This window comes from Zerene cesonia, chromosome 13, assembly GCF_012273895.1.
Source record: "Zerene cesonia ecotype Mississippi chromosome 13, Zerene_cesonia_1.1, whole genome shotgun sequence".
Classification (NCBI taxonomy): Eukaryota; Metazoa; Arthropoda; class Insecta; order Lepidoptera; family Pieridae; genus Zerene; species Zerene cesonia.
This window is the reverse complement of record NC_052114.1, coordinates 7,562,802-7,582,939: the sequence shown is the minus strand read 5'-3', so window position 1 is coordinate 7,582,939 and position 20,138 is coordinate 7,562,802. Positions and strand designations below refer to the sequence as shown.

The 20,138-nt window shown below is 34.3% G+C and overlaps 1 protein-coding gene across 3 annotated transcripts in view; it reads right to left on the bottom strand.

The window, feature by feature from the left end:
• Positions 1-1,470: 1,470 nt before the first annotated feature.
• Positions 1,471-20,138, bottom strand: part of LOC119831491 (GATA-binding factor C-like) — a 64,891-nt gene continuing 46,223 nt past the window's right edge. For 2 of the 3 annotated variants that reach the window (XM_038354878.1, XM_038354876.1), the window contains 4 exons: positions 17,568-17,702; positions 3,327-3,537; positions 2,900-3,039; positions 1,471-2,561 (listed from right to left, as the gene is read on the bottom strand). In XM_038354878.1, the coding sequence (XP_038210806.1) occupies positions 2,535-2,561; positions 2,900-3,039; positions 3,327-3,537; positions 17,568-17,702 (513 nt within the window). In that variant the 3' untranslated portion in view covers positions 1,471-2,534. The remainder of the gene's footprint in view (positions 2,562-2,899; positions 3,040-3,326; positions 3,538-17,567; positions 17,703-20,138) is intronic. The other variant, XM_038354877.1, reaches the window with a different exon arrangement.

Here is a 20,138-nt window from a genome sequence, read left to right as displayed (position 1 = left end):
TCGACTGTGGACGATCCTTTTCTCTCGATTCGCTGGTTATTACGACTTACTCTTTATAGGATTTAGTCGACACTTGCGAGTAAAGTATTACGCCAGCAGCAGTGTTTGATTTATGCCTCGTAATAGAAATTGTATGAAATGCCTTGTATGGTATAGGTCGAAAATGTTTGTGTAATCGTCAGCGAACCGATGATATCTCTATGTTTACAAAGTAGTAGAAATGTTATGTGTCATAAGAAGCTTAATAATTGTAATGAATGCACGCTACAATACTCGAATACTTTGTTGTTTATGTTACACGTATCAAGAAATCATGACCCGTAAGTTAGCAAAGTGCGAAGTTCGTCGCATCAGGGGGCTCGCACGTTCCTTGGTAGGTGTAAGGATATTTGCTGCGTTGTAAGCCTCGAATATTCCACGGTGTTGCCGTACTCAATAAATCGTGGGGAGTGATGGCGTGCTTTTTGTTGGGCGACATTTTTTTCCCGCGCCCACAGCGCATATATCACAGCTCCTAGTGACTTACGCCGTTGTCTCAAGACTCGTTTAAAATAAACTGTGTCGTTTTTGAAAAACGTTGCTTACCTTTTTTAACACTTAATAATTCTTGTAAGTTGCACGAACGGGACGTGTTTTATTCGCCAAACGATTTCTACTACAACATTTAATTCGAAATCGTAATGCAATTTACGGTCTCTTATAATCTGTATGCGAAAAAATAAACAATACTATTGGATTATTTCGCAGCGAGTAAGTTTCTTAAGAGTCGACCACAATGCCACAGGAGTCAGCGAAGCGGAATTCTTACAAACTAACGATATCCTGAACTTAAAAAGATCAATTGCAAACATTAATTGTGTAGCAACAATGTCACCCTCGAAATCCGGACGCGGCGATACCGCAAATAAAACGAAAATTAACTAAGGCATATCGGGTCGGGGAACGCTTTATAGGTACTTTATCCGATGTCCTTTCTTCTGAAATGCGATTAAAATTGAATAGGTCCATATGTCGCAGGCAGCGGCCCCGTTACGTCACAATCTCACGGCCCGGTGCATTTTCAATTTGCCGCGAGATAAACGCGACTTTTGGACTTTTTCTGCGGAATGGCGGAATTGATCCGGTGACTTATGGCGGCCGAAGACCGAGAGGATGGTCAATTGAATCGATTTCTAATTTAATTTCTACTTCAAATGGATGCGTAGATCGCTGGAGCTGTTTGACCGGAAAATAAGGAGATCAGATCGTAATATCTTAGGCTCAATTTTGTGTTTGCAATTCGATATAGTTATGCCGATTTAAGAATGCCAATTTGAATAACTTTAGGATGAACAGGATTGCTAGTTTGGTATGCATTTATTGATTCTTGGAAATATTTTTAATGTGTATTAGGATTAAGATAAAATATTGTAGATGTTAAAAATAAAAGCCGTGTTGAAATATCAATAATTATTGATAATTTATTCGCAATTTTATTTAAAATACACAACTTCACAATGTTCTGTTTTAAAAACTAAAAATTTAGGTACGGGATATAATTATGGGCGTTCTGCACTGTGAGTGATCACTAATTTACAATTTATATTGTTTTATCTTCTAAAAAATTTTCATTTACAATTTCTTATGTACATATATTTTGAGTCTTGGATACCTTTTGTGAGGCCAGTATTTACATTTCTTATCACAACTAATCGTACATTACACATAATTTGTTTAATTAATCACACTGAACCCACAAATGGTACCTCCCTTTATGTATGGCCACACAATCTCTTAATTTTTAAATGATTCCGTAATACAAATGTTTCGATACGACGCTATTAACTGAAATGGCAATTTAACATAAATAACCAAATAATGTGACCTCGCAACTGATTATATTACGTAAACAATACTTCTGATAATAAAACCGCTTTATTTACAAATTATATGATTAATAACTATTCATATAAATTACTATTGCATTTCGTTCAATATACTACTCAAATCAAATTTACAAAAACGAATTGTCAAAACTTTGAACACATCACAACTCCTACAGAGCGAACCGAACAGTTCAAAATTAAATACGAATAAAAATAAAACGATCTATACAGGAACGGAATATAACTTAATATATTTACAAAATACACATTGATTTTAACGATACCTACTTAATTATATAAATCATCTAAGCGGACATAGTTAAGAACTTATCTAAATTATAATACTGTACAATTTCTCTAGTTGTTGTAAACACTCAGTATTAATACTTGTAGGAAATCGCGGAATATCAAAATTCACACTGGAGTCATATAACTGGGCATAGGGTTAATTTTGAATCGGATATGTTAAATTCAAAACAGCGTGTACGTTTGTAAACGTGTCGCAAACATCAATTCTGTAACAGTCTTATTAATTAAGTGACAATGTGATATCAAACTATGTCAGTACATCAGCTATGAGTGAAATCACAGAATCTATTTGTGAGTGTCGCGGGCCGCGGCCGGCGGCTGCTCGACTTGCAAACGTTTCTCTCGTTGCCGCTAGGCTTATCACGTGTACTCGCTCCTCCAGCCAGTCTATGGACAAAATGTGTTATTAGATACAAGATATTAATAAGCTTTTGTGACGTAAAACAAAAAAGTACTTATTGGTAAAGATGAAAACATAGAGGAGTCGCTAGTAAAAAATATTTAAATAACGTTTATATGAAAGTAAATTAACTTAAGCTTTCGTTACGTTTTTCATTGAACCATAAGACCATGTAACATCAGGGTGTATTAAAGATAAATGAAGCTATCAATAAAATGTTTTCATCATATTACGGGACCAGTGACTTCATTATGTACCTATTTCCAGATAGCAAAAAATAACCTTTGGAAGAACAATTTAAAGAAAAAAAATCTGTAGAACTTACCATAGAGTTGAGCTGTGCAAGGTGATGGTGGTGATAGGGGTTGTGCGAGGCGGGTGGAGGGGCAAAGCCCTGGTGCGGCGCGCCGTACCAATGCGACATGTGCGCCGCCGCCGGGTGCACCAGACCCACTTGGTGCTGACCTGCGCACAAGGGAAATACCATGTTAGAATGTTAAAAATGAAGATATGTTGGATTGCGACATTATGAAACAACGAGTTACTGTTTTATGAAATCTCTCTATCTCCTTATAGGTATAATAAATGGAATATAGGCTCGATTTCATACATCAAATAAGAAACTATTAATTGGTTATTTTAATTGTATTTTATAAAGCTTAAAAAATTCCCTCAAAATACTAAGTGACGTATTCACAATGAATTCTACTCAATATATTAATATCTTTACAATATTAGCATAAAATACGTACCGAAATCCATAGCTGACGGGAAAGACCCTCCGAAGCCCTTAGAAGCATCTCCCAGAGGCTTGATCATATCTCCCATGACTCCTCCCAAAGCGAGAGCACAGGCCCCACCTCCCCCCATTCCCATACCGCCTTTCTTCTTTTTACTCTTACTACTAAGCTTGCGATTTCTTGTCTGGATACCTTCTTTCTTCATTGTCAGAGGCCGGTTTACCTGTAGCAATGAAATTAACAATTTTAGGCATTTGCAAAAACTCGTTACTTTAATGACAAATCTTGTCTTGTTTCTTTTATTACTTGCAATGAGCACATCAATAAGAACTCCCTGTAACTACTTACACATAAAAACTACAGCAATTAATTGCAAATTCACATAGCAAGAGGTTAACAATCGTAACAACTGACTCAGTGCCTTCCTCTTTATTGCTATGACATGACATTAAAACGGTATGAAAAAACATTTACAATACCAATTTTGAATGCTAAATAAGCGGTATAAAAGCAGCCGAGACCATAAAATGGTATCACAATAGTCGTGTGCGAATATTTAGTTGTTTGGTGACCGATGCCGACATGCGTGAAGAGAACGCTGCTTGCATCCTAATTACTGCAATGATGCACTTTGTGACTGTATTCTTAGTTTTGTGGGAATGACGGGAACTGATTCTCAGTTCCTCTTGCCGGTCGCACATTTAAATGCGAGTTGATGTCATTGGGGACAAGTTCTTCGAAGTACTTTGGATAGTTCTGCGGTTTGTGATTTCAAATTATGGAGTCACATAGTTAGGCTTCGGGGCTAGAGCGAATTCTTTCTTGAAACAGTTATGGCATTTCGGACTAATCGTTTACATTCCGTTTTAAAGTTTTGAAGAAAATTTTAACGATAAAATTTTAATAAAAAGTTATAAAGTGTTGTGTTGTTGTATTTAAAAGCCTGATTCTATAGAGGAACAATCATCATTCGTCGCGTATGATTTACTACGACTGAGTAACCTTTAAGAATTAATAAGAAACATATATGTTAAAAGAGTCTTTGGTTTTCCCTGTACAATTATGTGGTTTAAATTAAACATGCCTCGTGATGACTTGATGTAGTCATATGATTACTCGAGTTCCTATTGATTTTTTAGGGTAAAAGATTTAGGATTTTTGTATATTTCGTAGGTCAAACTATCTCGGTCACTTTCTGCACTCCGGTTCTGAGAAGCGTGCGTCACGTCGGACGGACGGATGGACAATGAGTTATTCATTGCCTTCCTTGGAACTTGGCGGCATGTGGCCCTAAACGCAACGCTTCAATGTTCGCCGCCAACACCAGGACAGGCTGACCCGATCTTATTTATACTTTGGGATAATGTCTTCTTATACACCTATGTTCTAATTACGTCTATGTCTAAAGCGTAAATCATCGCAGATTACAGAAATAATTTATGACGTTTAAAAGTGATGCGCAAAAGATTTGCTTCGATTTCTTTTTAGTCTTCAATGGAATGGAACTGTTGGTAATAGTGCTGATTATAGATCAGGACAATCTATTAAGACTATCTGATTACGCTTTAATTTTTTTGGTACAAAAGCAAGATAGCTCACATCCTGGATTTATGAGTTAAATAAATATAAATCAGATGATAATTATATCAGATGATATAAATATAAATAAATAAAAATAAGTTTATCAAAATTTCCACGCACAAGAGAGGCATGGACAATTGTTCTTAATTTAGGTTAAGAGACTAATTTTGAAAAATGCCCAACAAATGTTGCAGGACAGTGCGTGCTAATTTCAAATGGCCCTAATATGTTCCCGCGAATCGCCCACACAGCGTGCCCGCATACCGCGCCGTCGCTTCTTCAATTGAACCAATATAAAATGCATTAATATTAGTGCATATGCCGGCAGATTTGCGAGTGCAGCGTAATTAGGTCATTGAGAAGCCTTCACGTTCTTTCCAAATTGATGGAATAATCAGACGTTACGGTCAATCGTACAAACTTTGTGCCTGATCTACTTATGTGTCTACTTCCTCTATATGCTATGAGCATAAGCGCAAATACTTTTTGAAACATTCAAATAACGACACCTTGCATTCTGTGCACAATTTATAAAAATGGTATTAAAATCTAACCAGGAAAACGTCCACGGGTTCACATGGTCATTCGTACGTAGTTTGCATGCGAAATATACTTCCTTCTAAGGCTTATAGCTCCATAATCGGAGTCGCGGAAGGTGTACATCATATTGAAATACTGGCATTCTTCACTTCGCCCGTCAAGCAGTTATATAGTTAAGACATCCGCCATGTTGGTGCAGAAATTGCTTAATAACTGGCCATTATGTCAGCTTAATTACATTGCTGTTCCCTCTCCGAGACGATATGCTCTGTATACTCAATAATAATATATACCTGTGTGCGAACAATGTAGCCGAATGTGTTATAATTATAATACGTAATGTCAATATTTAGATAATACGAAGTGAGGTTACTAAGGTTAAGCATTGTTAATGAATTATAGTAAGTTAGTACATTTAATTAGTTAGTGATTTGTTTTGTTACCACACTATTTACGAATTCCTTCGTTTATTATATGTAGAAAACAAACCGCCCATTCAATTGGAATGATCATAATTATGAACAGAATATATCTTGGTTATGTGGCACTGATTCCGCTACTTCGCTAACGATATACGCACTTTGCATGCAATTCCACCTTGTAGGGCATCATAATTGGGAAACGGCGTTAGTAGATATTGTTTACTGTTATTGTGAATGCTTATGCAATAGTAATAAGACACATTATTGCATATTTTAATTTACCCGGGTAAATAAAGAACTTGCTACTTCTTTCCGGAATAAAAGCTTTATCTTCAACATAAATTAGATTTAATATTAATAACGTCAATCGTTCACATCAATAAAGGGAGTAACAACATTAGAACTATACCAACAAATAATTAATTTGAAATGACTTAACAATCTGGTTAAGATATTATCTATAGCACATTTCTGCTGCATAGGAATAGTTATATCTACGCAGATAATTATTTAAAAAATATACTTAATGCAGATTGTATTCATTCCTTCCTTTATTATAATAAAAATACTAGTATTTATTATATGACAAGGGTGGAGTAAGGACAATAAGCTCGATCTAAATGATGAAATGTTCTAACTGCTGTATATCTTTTAATTAGTCTATAAACGGTGAAATGCGTCTGAAAAGGAAGGCCATAAATAAAAGAAACGCACTAAGCCTCGTCTTATCGTTGAATCTGATAGTATATCAGATGGTATCTAATCTGTATAAAATTCAATGAGTGAAAAATATTATAATGATGTTTAATGTATTTTCGAATACAGGCTTTGAAAGTCAGTGAGCAATTATGAAACAGAGCTCCCCTTTATGGGGGTGCGTGGCGTGAGGAAATAACATTTGTTCACGTGAATTCCTAAATCGTATGGAAAACTTGTATTAAACATTAATCTTATCTGGAGTATGTGGAATTGAGCATAACTTCTTTGTAAGTTCCATTATACGGTGCATTCATGTCACCTTGTTTCAGAACTGAAAAATTTGCAATTCGAAACTAATGTTTTTATTTAAAAAAAAAACCTTTTATTTAGAAAAAGACACAAATTTAACATTAAGAAATTCTTAAGCATAATTAAATGATTATTTTCATAGACATAACACCAAAAAATCAAAATCATAAAAAATAAATAATTGGCATAAAATCCACTTATATATAGTGATATAATTGATAATTACGAACTATTTACGCGGTCTATGACAAGCCCAGAATTTTATTCTCCATTATATTCGAATGATAGTTATAAATATCTGTTATCTACAGTGTAACTTACGAGTTACATACCGTGTACTAATTACAATGACTTCAACGCAATGTACGATTTCCATCGAAGTTTTTATTGCAAAATAGTAAAAAAAAGTCAAACGATTCACGCAATGAACGTGTAATAAATGTAAATTGCCAGCGAATATGCGTGTACTGAATTATATTATGTGACTATGCGTGTGTATAATGACGTTAGGTTTCTAGATTGAGCGCTATCTGTGCCCATCTGCCTACAACACAAATGGTATATAAAATCACTCGGGGAAATAACAGGCTCGCATCACAATGCCGTGGAAAATGTGTAAACTGAAATGCAATTTTCCCGACATCTAGAAAGCTTCACAGACAAACATAATTAAGGCAATAATGCAAATGTTTCATTGTTTCGGCGTAACTGTTGTCTTGTAACTTAATTATTTACTTGTAATGATGCTTGTACAAATTGCCAAAAGTAAATTATTGTTTTACAACCTACAATTCTCATTCCGAAATATAGGTATAATTCAAAGAAGATATATGGAGAGTTGGTTACATTACATGTCACGCGGACCTTTAAAGCAATAGAAATGTATGAAAATAGTTTAAATCTAAAACGAGTTCTCAATAATACAAAACAATAAAACATAATACACGGTAAAATTAAATAATTAGCGATCAATTACCGTACAAACGAGGTATTATCGAGAAAAAGCAATGTTCACCGCTATTGAAACTGATAGCTTGCTTACGTGAGACTTCTGTTTTTACCACCAGTGATTGATACTGTATTTAGTGGCGTTTAACTGACAATGCAACTGGGATTTCTTACACAATACTTACGCACATTTATCATTCAACAATTATAAAATTCATTTGAGTAATTAGACCAGAGTTAGACTCCACGTTACGGTGGTTTTTGTGACGATATAAGTCTCATTAATTTGTCTGTTTCTACAAAAAGAAATATATACGACTTGTACAATTTAACTAAAAAGATGTTAGCGTTTTAAAAACGAGCCTTTCTTTGTGTGTGCTATTATTGTGTTTGTTATATCTATATATCTATATAATTAAGAAACAAAATAATAATAAAATGCAACTATATACCTGTATTTCTTAACCGTTTAGCTAGAATATATGCAAATTGTTTTAATGATTCTAATTACCAAGTTCCTATGTTCTCCAGTGTATAATATAGGAGTGGAATAATTACATATCACAGATGCATCATAAATCTTAGTTGATTAATCAAAACGTAGCTCCTACTATGGCGACTGTAGATTCACTATATAAATCATTCAAACTCATTGCAATTGTCTATTTGTTTTATTTGTTTTTGGTATTGTATTGAGCAGTCTATAATATATGTTACATTCAGCTACATTCTTAAAATACTTGTTGGTGGGATTTTGTACGCACAATATAATTTTTTCGTAATAAATATAATTAACAAATATTTCGTACGAACTATAATAGATTTTGGATGAAAATGCGCTCGATAGTATAATATTTTTATCATAAACATATAGAAAATATTAATGAAGGAATCAACGGATAATTCTGTTTCAAACCAATGCAATATTATTTTGAGCTTTATATACACGATTTAGTTAAACCAAAATTGATGATAGATGTTAAAGGCAACCATCGTTCTCATACAATCAGGGACGTGTTGAGTCGCAATTAAAAGTAGCAATATTCCCGAGGACAAGGCAAATGTCCCGTGGAGGAAAATAAACGAATGTTGCAATTGGGCGCGTCGGCCGGCCACACGCGGGTTGTTGGAATTGTCTACGTCTTATTAATAAATGAGCTACTGTTTAGTTTATGTGCAGTCATGAAACTTTTGAAAGAAATGAAAAAATATGTTTAGTATCGTCTGTAGGGTAGAGAACTCTAGAAGTGTTGGAGCTACAAAATCTATATAATATTATAATTGTCAGCCATCTTCTCGGGTGTAATTGAATTTTCCCACCGTTAGGCAAAAAACGCAGGTTCGAATCCTGCCTCGTGATCAAATTTTTTCTATTCTTTCAAAATTTCTCATTTATAAAGCATTTCAATGCTATAAAACTAAAAATTAAATTTCCCACCGTATCAAGATAATACATGCCATTATTATCGCATTTCAATAAAGATTTGTTAAGCATATGTTTAATTGCTATACGTAGTGTTAAGCCGTAAGAATTATTAGAAAAATCACGCGAATGTGGCAAGTCCGACTCCCAATTGTCATAAAAGCATCATTCTGTCATCATACACATACAGCCAACTCTTTATTCAAAAATAACCCTACTGTAATTATTAATATTTACTTACTCGCATATCCGCACAGATAATTTTTTCGATAAACCAAAAAACCTGGATAATTTCAGTGTCTACACCTGGCTTTTTAAATAGTTTTTGAACGTGGCGCCACATATTTGCATCGCTTAAGAGAGTCTCAAATAGCGCATCAAGGAAAGGGGTTCAGTTTTTAGTGCACAATGTTTTTGGTTCATGCGAGCGGCTCTTTTGGTGATGGTGAATTAGTTCCGCGTAGTTTAGCGCGCGGCAATCGGGCGGCCCGGCGCCTGCGCATCTTGATACACGATTTAAAAAGGTTATTAGTTATATATATAGTTCTGGCTGCTATTTATATATCCAATATATAGTTTGTAATCATAAAGTGAATAGTTTTATGGCAATTAAAATTATGTAACTACATTTTTGCTAAAAACGTAATTCAATCCGACCTAAATTAATATTTTTTAATCGAATCGGAACTTTAAAAACACGTAAAAACCCGTAAGCACAGATAACATAATACTATACTAGTACCGTAAGTAACAATTTAAAAAGTGCCAGTAATCCTGAACTGTATTATATGCACATGTAATAAAATAAAGTAAACATTTGTTGTCAATACTTCTAATGCATTTGGAACTTTTTATACACATGTAACACTTTAATTGGAGGTTGTAAGGTGTACGTTGGTAATTGTTAGATCAATTAAAGTAAACTTACTATACATATGTTTTCTATATTTAACTCATCAATTGAAAACATTTTTTTCTCTCCCATAATTGTGTCATAAAGATTTCATGAAACCGTTAAAAATTATGATTAAAAAAATCACACGAACACGGGGTGCGCCAATAACTCTGAGTACATTTAATATCATTCATCATATCGTTGATTGGTCTTTTTTGCGACGTAAGCAATATTTCATAATTAAGGATGTGCCCGGAGATATGTCGATGAAACACCATTCCTTGTTTGAAGTGAGCGTACGATTAAAATAAATACTCGGGGCAGTAGTCGGCAACGGACAGCTGTTTCTCGAAAAGATAATTGAAAATACGATTTATACCGCGCCAAATTTATCGATATTCTCAATTTATAGCGAACACTGACTTTCTTGCCAGTGTGTCTATAATTATATTCACGACTTTCGAAGGGCTTCATTTTGTATACTATACTATCAAAATGATCCAATGCTAGATGACTCATGTCCTGTAATTTTTTTTCGTTTACGTCATCATTGTGATATCAATCACATATACCATATTAAATACTACAAACAATCAATACTGATTACTAGTTTATAAACCTTTGTTTTCCATATAGTAAAGCTTCAATATCACATAATAACAAAATGATAAATACGCTAAATTAAGCAAAATCATGATGAATTAGATAAAAAATTATTTATTTTTAAATAATCTGCAATTGAAAGAATGACTATGTATTATAATAAAACGGTCGTAAATTATTAAATAAATAATTAATAAATTAAAATGAGTAATATAAATGAATCGGCAGTTGATTCTAAAGAATCAAAATGAAGTTACTCGCACAGCTATATCTCAAAAACAATTATGGAAAACAATAAATTTATGGTCCGCCCGTGGCACTGAACCCGGTCCAATTAGATGTCCGTTACGTCCGCACTAAATCTCACACGGCTACCACGCTACACTAATTCATACAGATTCACCAACGAGCCGCTTAAAATGTCGACACAGCGATCATCGATATAATATAATTGCCTCACACATCACTACGCTCCTTGAGTCCTTCATATTAATGGATCAGTAGTTTTTTACGTAATGAAAATGCAAATTCGCACCTCAAGTTAATAGAAAAAATACATTCAATGTTAATTGCATTAATGCGTAGTGTCTGCCTGCACTTTTCACACATATTTACACATTCATAAGTTACTTGAGCATATTATCAACTAATAAACGGTATCTTTGATGTTAATTTTTCACACGAAGTAATTTTACTATAATTCGATTGCTTGAAGCAAAATAAATACAAAAAGCCTCATTAATTGTAAAATGCAAAAAATAAACTCACATCCCACCATTTTGTATATTTATAACACTTATTGCTCATTTCTCTAAAATTATTACGACAGCGACATCTTCATAACCACAAAATGTTATTTAATGGCCCACTAAAACGAAATTAAAACAATAGCAATAACCTTAAATAAAGGCAGCTGTAGCTCACAGTGGGCCACAAGACCAGACAAATTTACAGTAAATGCTTATTTTTTGTACAATTTTATATCTGCCGTGTCAATGCGAAGGATGACCTCCACGGCGACGCACTAATTCGTTATTTAGTACATCGCTGCTTTTGTTTGGATTACGCAAAGAATTAGATCCAAATGTCAGACCAATGCATGACGAATTATATTTTAGTTCTGCAGGTATTCCTCGTTGGATAGATTTGGTCGCGAGCAGCGCGTGCCCGAGCTTCGCACCTGCTCCTAAGACCCCAGTAATTATTCCACGACTCGTTATATGATTATCTGACTTTTTTGGTGCTTTCAATCAAATTACACCTTGAGTTCGAATAAGATGTCATAAATTTTATTTTGTCGTTATAAATTCAGTTAAGTCGCGTGGTAACGGTGCAAAACGGGGCAACAATTATTTAAAATTCAATTTGTAATTTGTGTTGAGCCTTTCAAGAGTTATTTGTGGTCATTTACATTAAATTTTGTAACTTTTAATGTGACCGCTGTATCCCGCTGACTGGTCTGAATTATTTTAAAATTTCAATTATTAATTTCTCAACAGCACATCGAACAACTCAATTACATGATGCTTTTTAAGGGTGTAATTTGAAAACCGCGGCACTTTTTATTTATTCACATGAAATTAAAATAAAAACGAACCGTCTTGTAGCGAGCAGGCAGTCTTCAGAACATCAGATCACCTAGTTGATAATTCTAAATTTGTGCTTATGAAAACGCAGTTTCGCAGTAGAGCACATCGATGTACCGATAAACAAATATAATTAGATGTGGGGTGTAGGAGGTATCCGGATAGTTGTGATGTTATCGTGCAACCGCGCTTTGTGTCAAACGTCAGATGTTTATCTAAGATGTTTACAGATGTAGCTGCGGGAACGGGCCGAACTTGGACGCAATCGAGCGGTACTCTATGCTTGATGTAGAGCGAGTTAATTAACTGTGCTCTACCGAATGTACTTTTGGAGTGACTGAAAAAAGAGAGCGATCGCTAAGACCTAATTACCGCTTAATAATTGTTGGATGTATCTGATTATTACACGGAATGTGGTTATTAAGGTCAATATTGGTTTATGTAAAGCGAGAAATAGAATCTTAAAATCAGTATTTAATCTTAGTGTAATGTTGACAAATCAATATTTATTAGTTATTACTTCCATGAACACCTAGTTTCATTTCATAGTTTCTAAACAGGATAATCAATAAATCAAAGACCCGACCAACGCATCACATTCTACCCAGTAACTTTACAAGTCGGCGTTCTCAACAATTTCTTAGAATAATTAAACTGTCTGAACTTTAAATCCTAGTCGATATCAACCGGAGGAATGCAGAGTGCCCGTAGATCACGCTAGATGTCGCTGATACGTTGGCATACAGCCACATCTCTTATGATCGCCGCTCTCGCGTTATATCCACTTATAATTAACATCTTGTGATACAATCTTATCTTAATATTTAGTTTTGGTCGAAAATACAAGTGTCGTGTAAGGGTTCTCATATTTTATGACGAGACTTAAGAGTGCAGTTACAATTTGCAATGGATGTCTAATTCAATTAATATAAATTTAAGAATGCGATATGCGTGTTATGCATTAAAAATAATTATATCTAATCTATTAATAGTAACGTTCTATTCTTGTCTATATATATAATGTACGTTATTGTATAAAAAAAGCTCCACGAACACTCAAAAACTTTTATTCCGTCAATTCGGTAAATAATTTAAGTTTATCAAAGCATGGCATTAATCTCTATGAAGAAAAAACAATAATTGCGCAAAGGACACGCGTTTATCGCATCGAGCGATCGAACTGTCGCGCAGCTGCCTTTTGTTAAAGCCCCCATCAAAAATAATGTAAATTTTTACATGTCGATGAATCTTAGTAATTATACAACATATAAAAAACGAAAACCTCGTACGTAACGTTTGAAATTTATGTATAATATGAATAAATTAATATGCTTATAACGTCTATGTAGCCAAGTACGCAAATTGCAAGTATCAGAGTGTACCTATTTAATACGGCTGAAAGTAAATTATGACTTATCAAATGTTGAGAGTTACGGTTATCAAAGACGTAAAGAATTCAAACGGAACGCATTAATACAACAATATATATCCTGAAGAAGCCCAGTCTCCCAAACACAAAGACAATAAATCAGCTGAGAATCGCTCGCTAAGCGGAATGAGAGCCTCATGAATAAAAACATGCTATTTAGCGCAACACTCTGTCTTCAGACCAACAAAACGGTTTTATTTCGTTCGCCGATATACGATATTAAACTCTAACAATCTGAATTGAGCTTCCAAATTGCTAATAAACTTTATCGAACCACTGGCGGGCACTGCTCGCCAGTTCTACGCAAACGCATTTCCGGCCGAACGCTGCCGGGAAAAAGCCATTTAAAACAAAAAAAAGAAAAAAATGGTAACACGCCGCGCGCCGCGCTCGGACACTTCCGGTGGGCGCCATTTTTTCTGTATAGCCAACAGATAAAATCTTTCCGGCCTACTGCACGAACGCCCACTTTATTTCTTTTATTTTAAACAAACGATCACGTTTTGGCGAAATTAGATCGTTCGATTTGACAGCACTTCTCGATATTTTTTATCACCAAATAATACAATAATTTTAGAAAGTTCCAAATTGATAAGTGATACCGTATACAGCAATGGCGGCGATCTATAATTTAAAAGGTGGTTCACGAATAATCCAAGGACGGTGAATATTTTGAGGTAAAATGAAACAGCAGGTTCAAGCTCTATGTTAATGAAATTGCTGTTCAAAGTTGAATATTCAAATTGATGTCATTATAACATTCGCCCAACGTACTGGCAGTTTGGCGACTAGCCAGTGCATGTGCAATGTAGTGTAATGAGAAAATTAAACTTTTTTATCTCACTCGCGATTAGGTTCAACAGTTTGGTACTATTTGAGCCTCCACTTTAAATTTAAACCTCTTCATTATTTTAAAACGCTCTTCGAAATAGCCATGCAGTTTCACCAATTATCTCGTAGAAATGTTAATGCACCGACGAAAACTTCAAAGATTTACTTTGTATCAATAACCCAACATTAAAATCTAATGTAAAAGAAAAATAGTTAAAAAAAACAGTGACTGTCAGAATCCCTCGGATGTTGGCTGAACAAAACAGCACTTTAGACGAAGAAAAAAAAACTAGGAGAGCGTTCTCAATTCAAAAATTGAATTGATCGCCCCATTGTATTCGAAATGTATCATTTGAGCTGTTATTATGGTGGCTCTCTCTCTAACATTCTATGCAACCTGGTAATCCAATACTTTTGAATAGAAGGCACTTAACGTAACGATCTAGTTTAGAATGGTCCAAAGCGCCTTAGCTTATGATTTGTTTAGTGTTTTATAATGAAACAAATAAGGATTGCTTTGTCTTATTCAAATGTATGTAGCAATGTGTGTACTTTTTTATTTTATAACACTTTCGAGTTGTTTTAGTGTTAACATTCATTCAGCTACTGATCACTTCATAAATACTAATAGCTCTTTTTGTATGAAGTGCATCGTAATAATACAACAAGGAGATGGAAAATCATTAGTTATGAGTACAATGTTCAGATAATATAAACAATTTGGTATAAACAAGAAATTTTGCGTTAAAGCCTCGTTAATAATAAATAATTAATCAATAATGGTATAATATCAATAAAATAAACCAATAACAGAAAATCAAAAAAAATTAATTCGAATGATCTCTTTCAATCCTTTGAAAAAAATCATCTAAACCACAAAAACCTAATCGCGTAAAGGAAGTACCGAATAAACGAGCGTGATAAATTAAATAAACAAATTTACAAAAACCCACGCAGTCAGCCACCTTTTCCCTAAAATAATGATAAGTTGCATTTTGATGTCTATTTAGTTGCAATAGGAAATAGATTAGCTTATCACTTATGTTGATTCTATTTCAAACTTACTGAATTAATCCTATTGAGTATTTATGTGCGATCCAAATAAGTAATGCGGTTTCTATATAGGTAGCTTAAATGTTTTATGAATCAATTTCAATCGACTTTATAAAATAAACATTCCCATATCAATCAAAAATAAGCATAATAGTTTATATGAAACAATGCCACTTTTAGCAAGAGGTTATGAATGGTTGCGACTTGAAACGTTTTGAGCTTATTTAAATAACTATAGACACAATACACGCTTTCTAAATAATATAATGACATTAGAGTACTTTTAACTTTTCTTCGATTTGCAAAAGACGTATAAAAGTATTGTAAAAATTTGTAACTATAAATGAAGCAATCGTCATATAACTTTTAAAACAAACCCGCAATATACAACTCTTATAATACAACCTCGTAGCTTTAAACATTCGTTTCAATAACAATAAAATGTAACCAGTAGGCAGCATTCAGTCGCAAATACCAAAAGGACTCTATAAATATTTATGAGAAGGTGTACCATCCGTCGTGTCATTGCTACTGCTTTATTCCCGTATTGTACACCCATCATTCCTTCAACATTGAAGTATCAGGCACTCCCATTTCCCTTTGTCGCTGCTTCCAAATAATTAGACCAAACAACATTGTTGTTCGGGCACTTTAAAGGCAATAAAGTATACATTTCAACAAAAAATCTCGAGTGCGCCAAGGGTCGTATCGGCAGTTAATTTTGCTATTGTAACCTACCCGCTTATGTTTGTTCCTTTTACGAATGTATCGCTTACTGTAAGGGACTTTGTTTATTATTCTGCATCTACGGGGCTGTGAGAGTCGTGAGAATTGCTACCAGTTCTTGATGTTATTTGTTAAATCTTAAGTACTAGATGTCATGGAATTGTAAACTTTTATGTTCCTAGCACAATTATTAGTTGTTCTACATTCCATTTAAAAATCTATATCAATGTTCTTTAAAACCTTACTAAAACCAAAAATACCAATATTCACATCAACGTCCGTTGTTCATATATAGCCTATGTACCTCTCAGGGATCACGGCGAAAGAATTTTTGACATCGGTGCTGTAGTTGAGATTTGCGCATTCAAGTAAACAAAAAACTATTCAACTATATATTATTAAGATTAGTTATTAAGGTAATAGGAGAGAAGATAAAAATCACAACAAACAATAAATAACAGCAAATCATTCTCTGTGGTCAGGTACATTATAAACCATAACAACCGAAGCTAATCCTATTTCATTTTAATTAATTTCTCATTCAAAAGCGATTTGGTCCACAAATATCGAATCGCAACGTCACAACTGAATCGTTATTCATTCGCATCGAGTATTATGACACATTACTGAGGGTGTGGGCTATTAGATCCCAAAGCGGTTGTCACTAAGATACTGTCAATTCATCCCGGGAGGATAGCGTCTCGTGGGGCTAAAGGGGACTTTTAAATCGGCCAGAATAACTGGTCTTTTCCCTGCTATTTATTGAGTGCGAACTACAATCACAGTTCAGTGTGCTTGTTAATGTTTAAATTGGGAGGATGTTTTTTTTAATACAATTTGGAGGGGAAGCTATATCTTTAGATATAAAACTATGTGTTTGTTTAATTATACGTCCATAATGGAAAATGACCTTAATATAAAATTTATTGTCACTTAAACACGGCTTTATGAAACGAAAACTTTGTCATATGACAAGATTTTGGGCATTACTTTTAATTGCTTATTAAAAGCACTTATTCATATTCGAGAAATTTTGTAATTAAATTGCGTTTACTTAATGTAGTTACTATATAAATGAAAAGTTGATAACCAGTTACACTTATGACATGTTTGTTAACATGTCGTAAGTATACTATCGACTGTGTAGTGTGTCTATAATGTCCTTTATCAATAACTTCATTAACCCCCTTTATAATTCTAATACTTACATTATGTAGTTTGTAGTACAGTCCACACGCGTTGCATACTGGCTCTCCGTTCTGGTTTCGCCGCCACAGTGTGGTGGTTGTTGTCTTGCAATTGGCGCACGAGGTCCCCGCCCGCCTTGCCGCTGATTGTAGCGACTACAACAATACATCGATTGTTAGTTTATCGTTGGATAATATAATAGGAAAGATGTGTGAATTGCATTTGCTTGTGAACTTGGCTGGAAATGTTGCAATGGTTTGCAGCAGATATTGTTAAACTTATATATTTTGGTTTAAATTCGTTATAAAAATGAGTAGGCCTCGTGAAACTATGTAGCGAAACTAACCTTTCTTAGTCCTTTATTAGATCATTTGAAAGTTAATAAAAACGTATGTTCACATATTGCTCTATATTGTGCACAATCATAAAAAGAAACAAAGTAAACGTTGAGGAAATACAAGAAGCACATTGACATAAAATATCGAAAAGCGAAGCATCGACTACGCACCTGCCCATTACTACACGTCAATCAAACAAAAAACAACCCGGTGGCCGTTTATACAGTCCACAAAAGTGCCTCACTCAATTAAAAATGCATTCGTCCTAAACCGACACGAGAAATAAAACGAAACGCGCAATCCTACTCATAATAAATCCATTAATTTGTCATGTCATTTATCGAACAAAAAGGTCGTAAAGTATTACGAATGAACTATTCGAAGTTTCGATCCTGATCGATTCTCTGTAACTAGAATCGAATACTACCAAAGATTATCGTGACCGAAACGGTGTATTGTCCGCTTTAATATCGTAAGTGTGGTTCTGAATGTACAGTCGAGAACACAGCGGTTTACACAGATAACTAGGAAGCTGATACTTATACTTTTACTATGAGATGTGAGATTATGAGAGTGTACATGAAGTCTTTTAAATGTAAAAACCTTGTTATATTTGCATTTGTTTCTCATAACGTGCTTTTCCATTTATGAATAAAATCTACTCGCCTATAAGATAAGAGCAGAACTAACAACAAATAAAAGATTGATTAACAATTAATATTTTTTGTTGCCTGTTTTGTCTGTTTATTTTAGTAGATACACTCTAAAATTTCAATATTTATTATAAAATTTGCAGTCGCATGCCTGAAGTTACAAGCTTTCACTTATTGAATCGTATAAAAAAAATAACAATAAACAAATTAAAATGGAAATAAAGCAATTTAATACTAATAGCATTTTCACACGCATGTACCTCAAGCTGCATATTGGAATACCTAAATATTAAATGGTTTGCGTCAATATTCGCCGCGTCATGGCAACTCCTTTGTGCCAGTATAAGATTATATTTTTTATTAGATTAGAGCTCGGTATATTAGCCAGGCTTTTTCTTTGCTTGGGAACAGTAGAGCTCAATTGTGTTTTTGTCAACTCACATTTTACATATTATATTTGTACCTATGTAAGCTGCGGTGGAATTTGGTTTTTAGATATTTTTCATCACGGGAAGTTGTTGTAAAATTGCTCTTATTATGCTGCTATAGTAAATATGTCTTCGAATTACGATAACCAACTAAAACAACATAACTTTTACACGAGTCAGAATTTATTAGTCCTCCATACAGGATGAAAAGTTAGCCCTAAATTTTACGAGTCAATTACGCGAAACCGATTTTATAACCTGGAGATAAGAGTTTCTCATCAAACTATATCGTCCGCTGCATCACGTTCATCTCTAGGGAATCTGCTGGTTAATTCAGAGGGGTCGCCGCTAAGCCGATTACAAAAGTCAACCGGTCGTGGGGGCGCTTTTATTTCCAACGAAAAATGACTGTTTACTCGTAATTTTATGACCGAATTACTTTCGCTCCTCAAACACTGATACCGCTGGAAAGCGCCGTAAATTTTATGAGCACAATTATTTTTTATTCAGCTCGTATATAACTTGCCGTACCGACGATCGAAAAAAAATAGAAGAATCCTTGAATTCTTCATTTAAAAAACGTGAAGCACGCGGACACTTGTACATTTCGACGAAAGAGTTTTATTAATTGTTATACCCATTTCACTGTCAACAGCATTCCACCGCGATCGATATCGAGCTTCCAAAACAACCATGAGATAAACGCCGACAAAGATAAAAAGCTGTACTCGAATAAATAGACAAAAATTCAGTACATATTGTAATGGTGGTACTTTAATTTTCAGTGTAGTGTAAACTCAAAGGAGAGCACGCTGTGACAACATCAGGACTCCTTTGTATTGCGACGCGAACAAAAACATGCCTTTTGTTGTTGTTTTGGACAAGACTTAGCATTTATAAAGCATAATACTGTCCTTGAAGTGGACAATTTCACGTATAATTACATTCTTAACTCAGTCAAACGATTTTATTTCAAACGTCTGTTCGCTTCATCCATATGTATGAATTAAATAAATGAATTTATAAACTCAAAACGGTTATTAATTAATGAACACCAAACACATCAAACAGATTAATCTCGCTCCAATTCACTCAAAGTTGGCTAATTCAATAAGCCACCCACATTAAAACATATTTCCATAAAGCCCAGCCCTCCTCGCCTCCTCGCGATC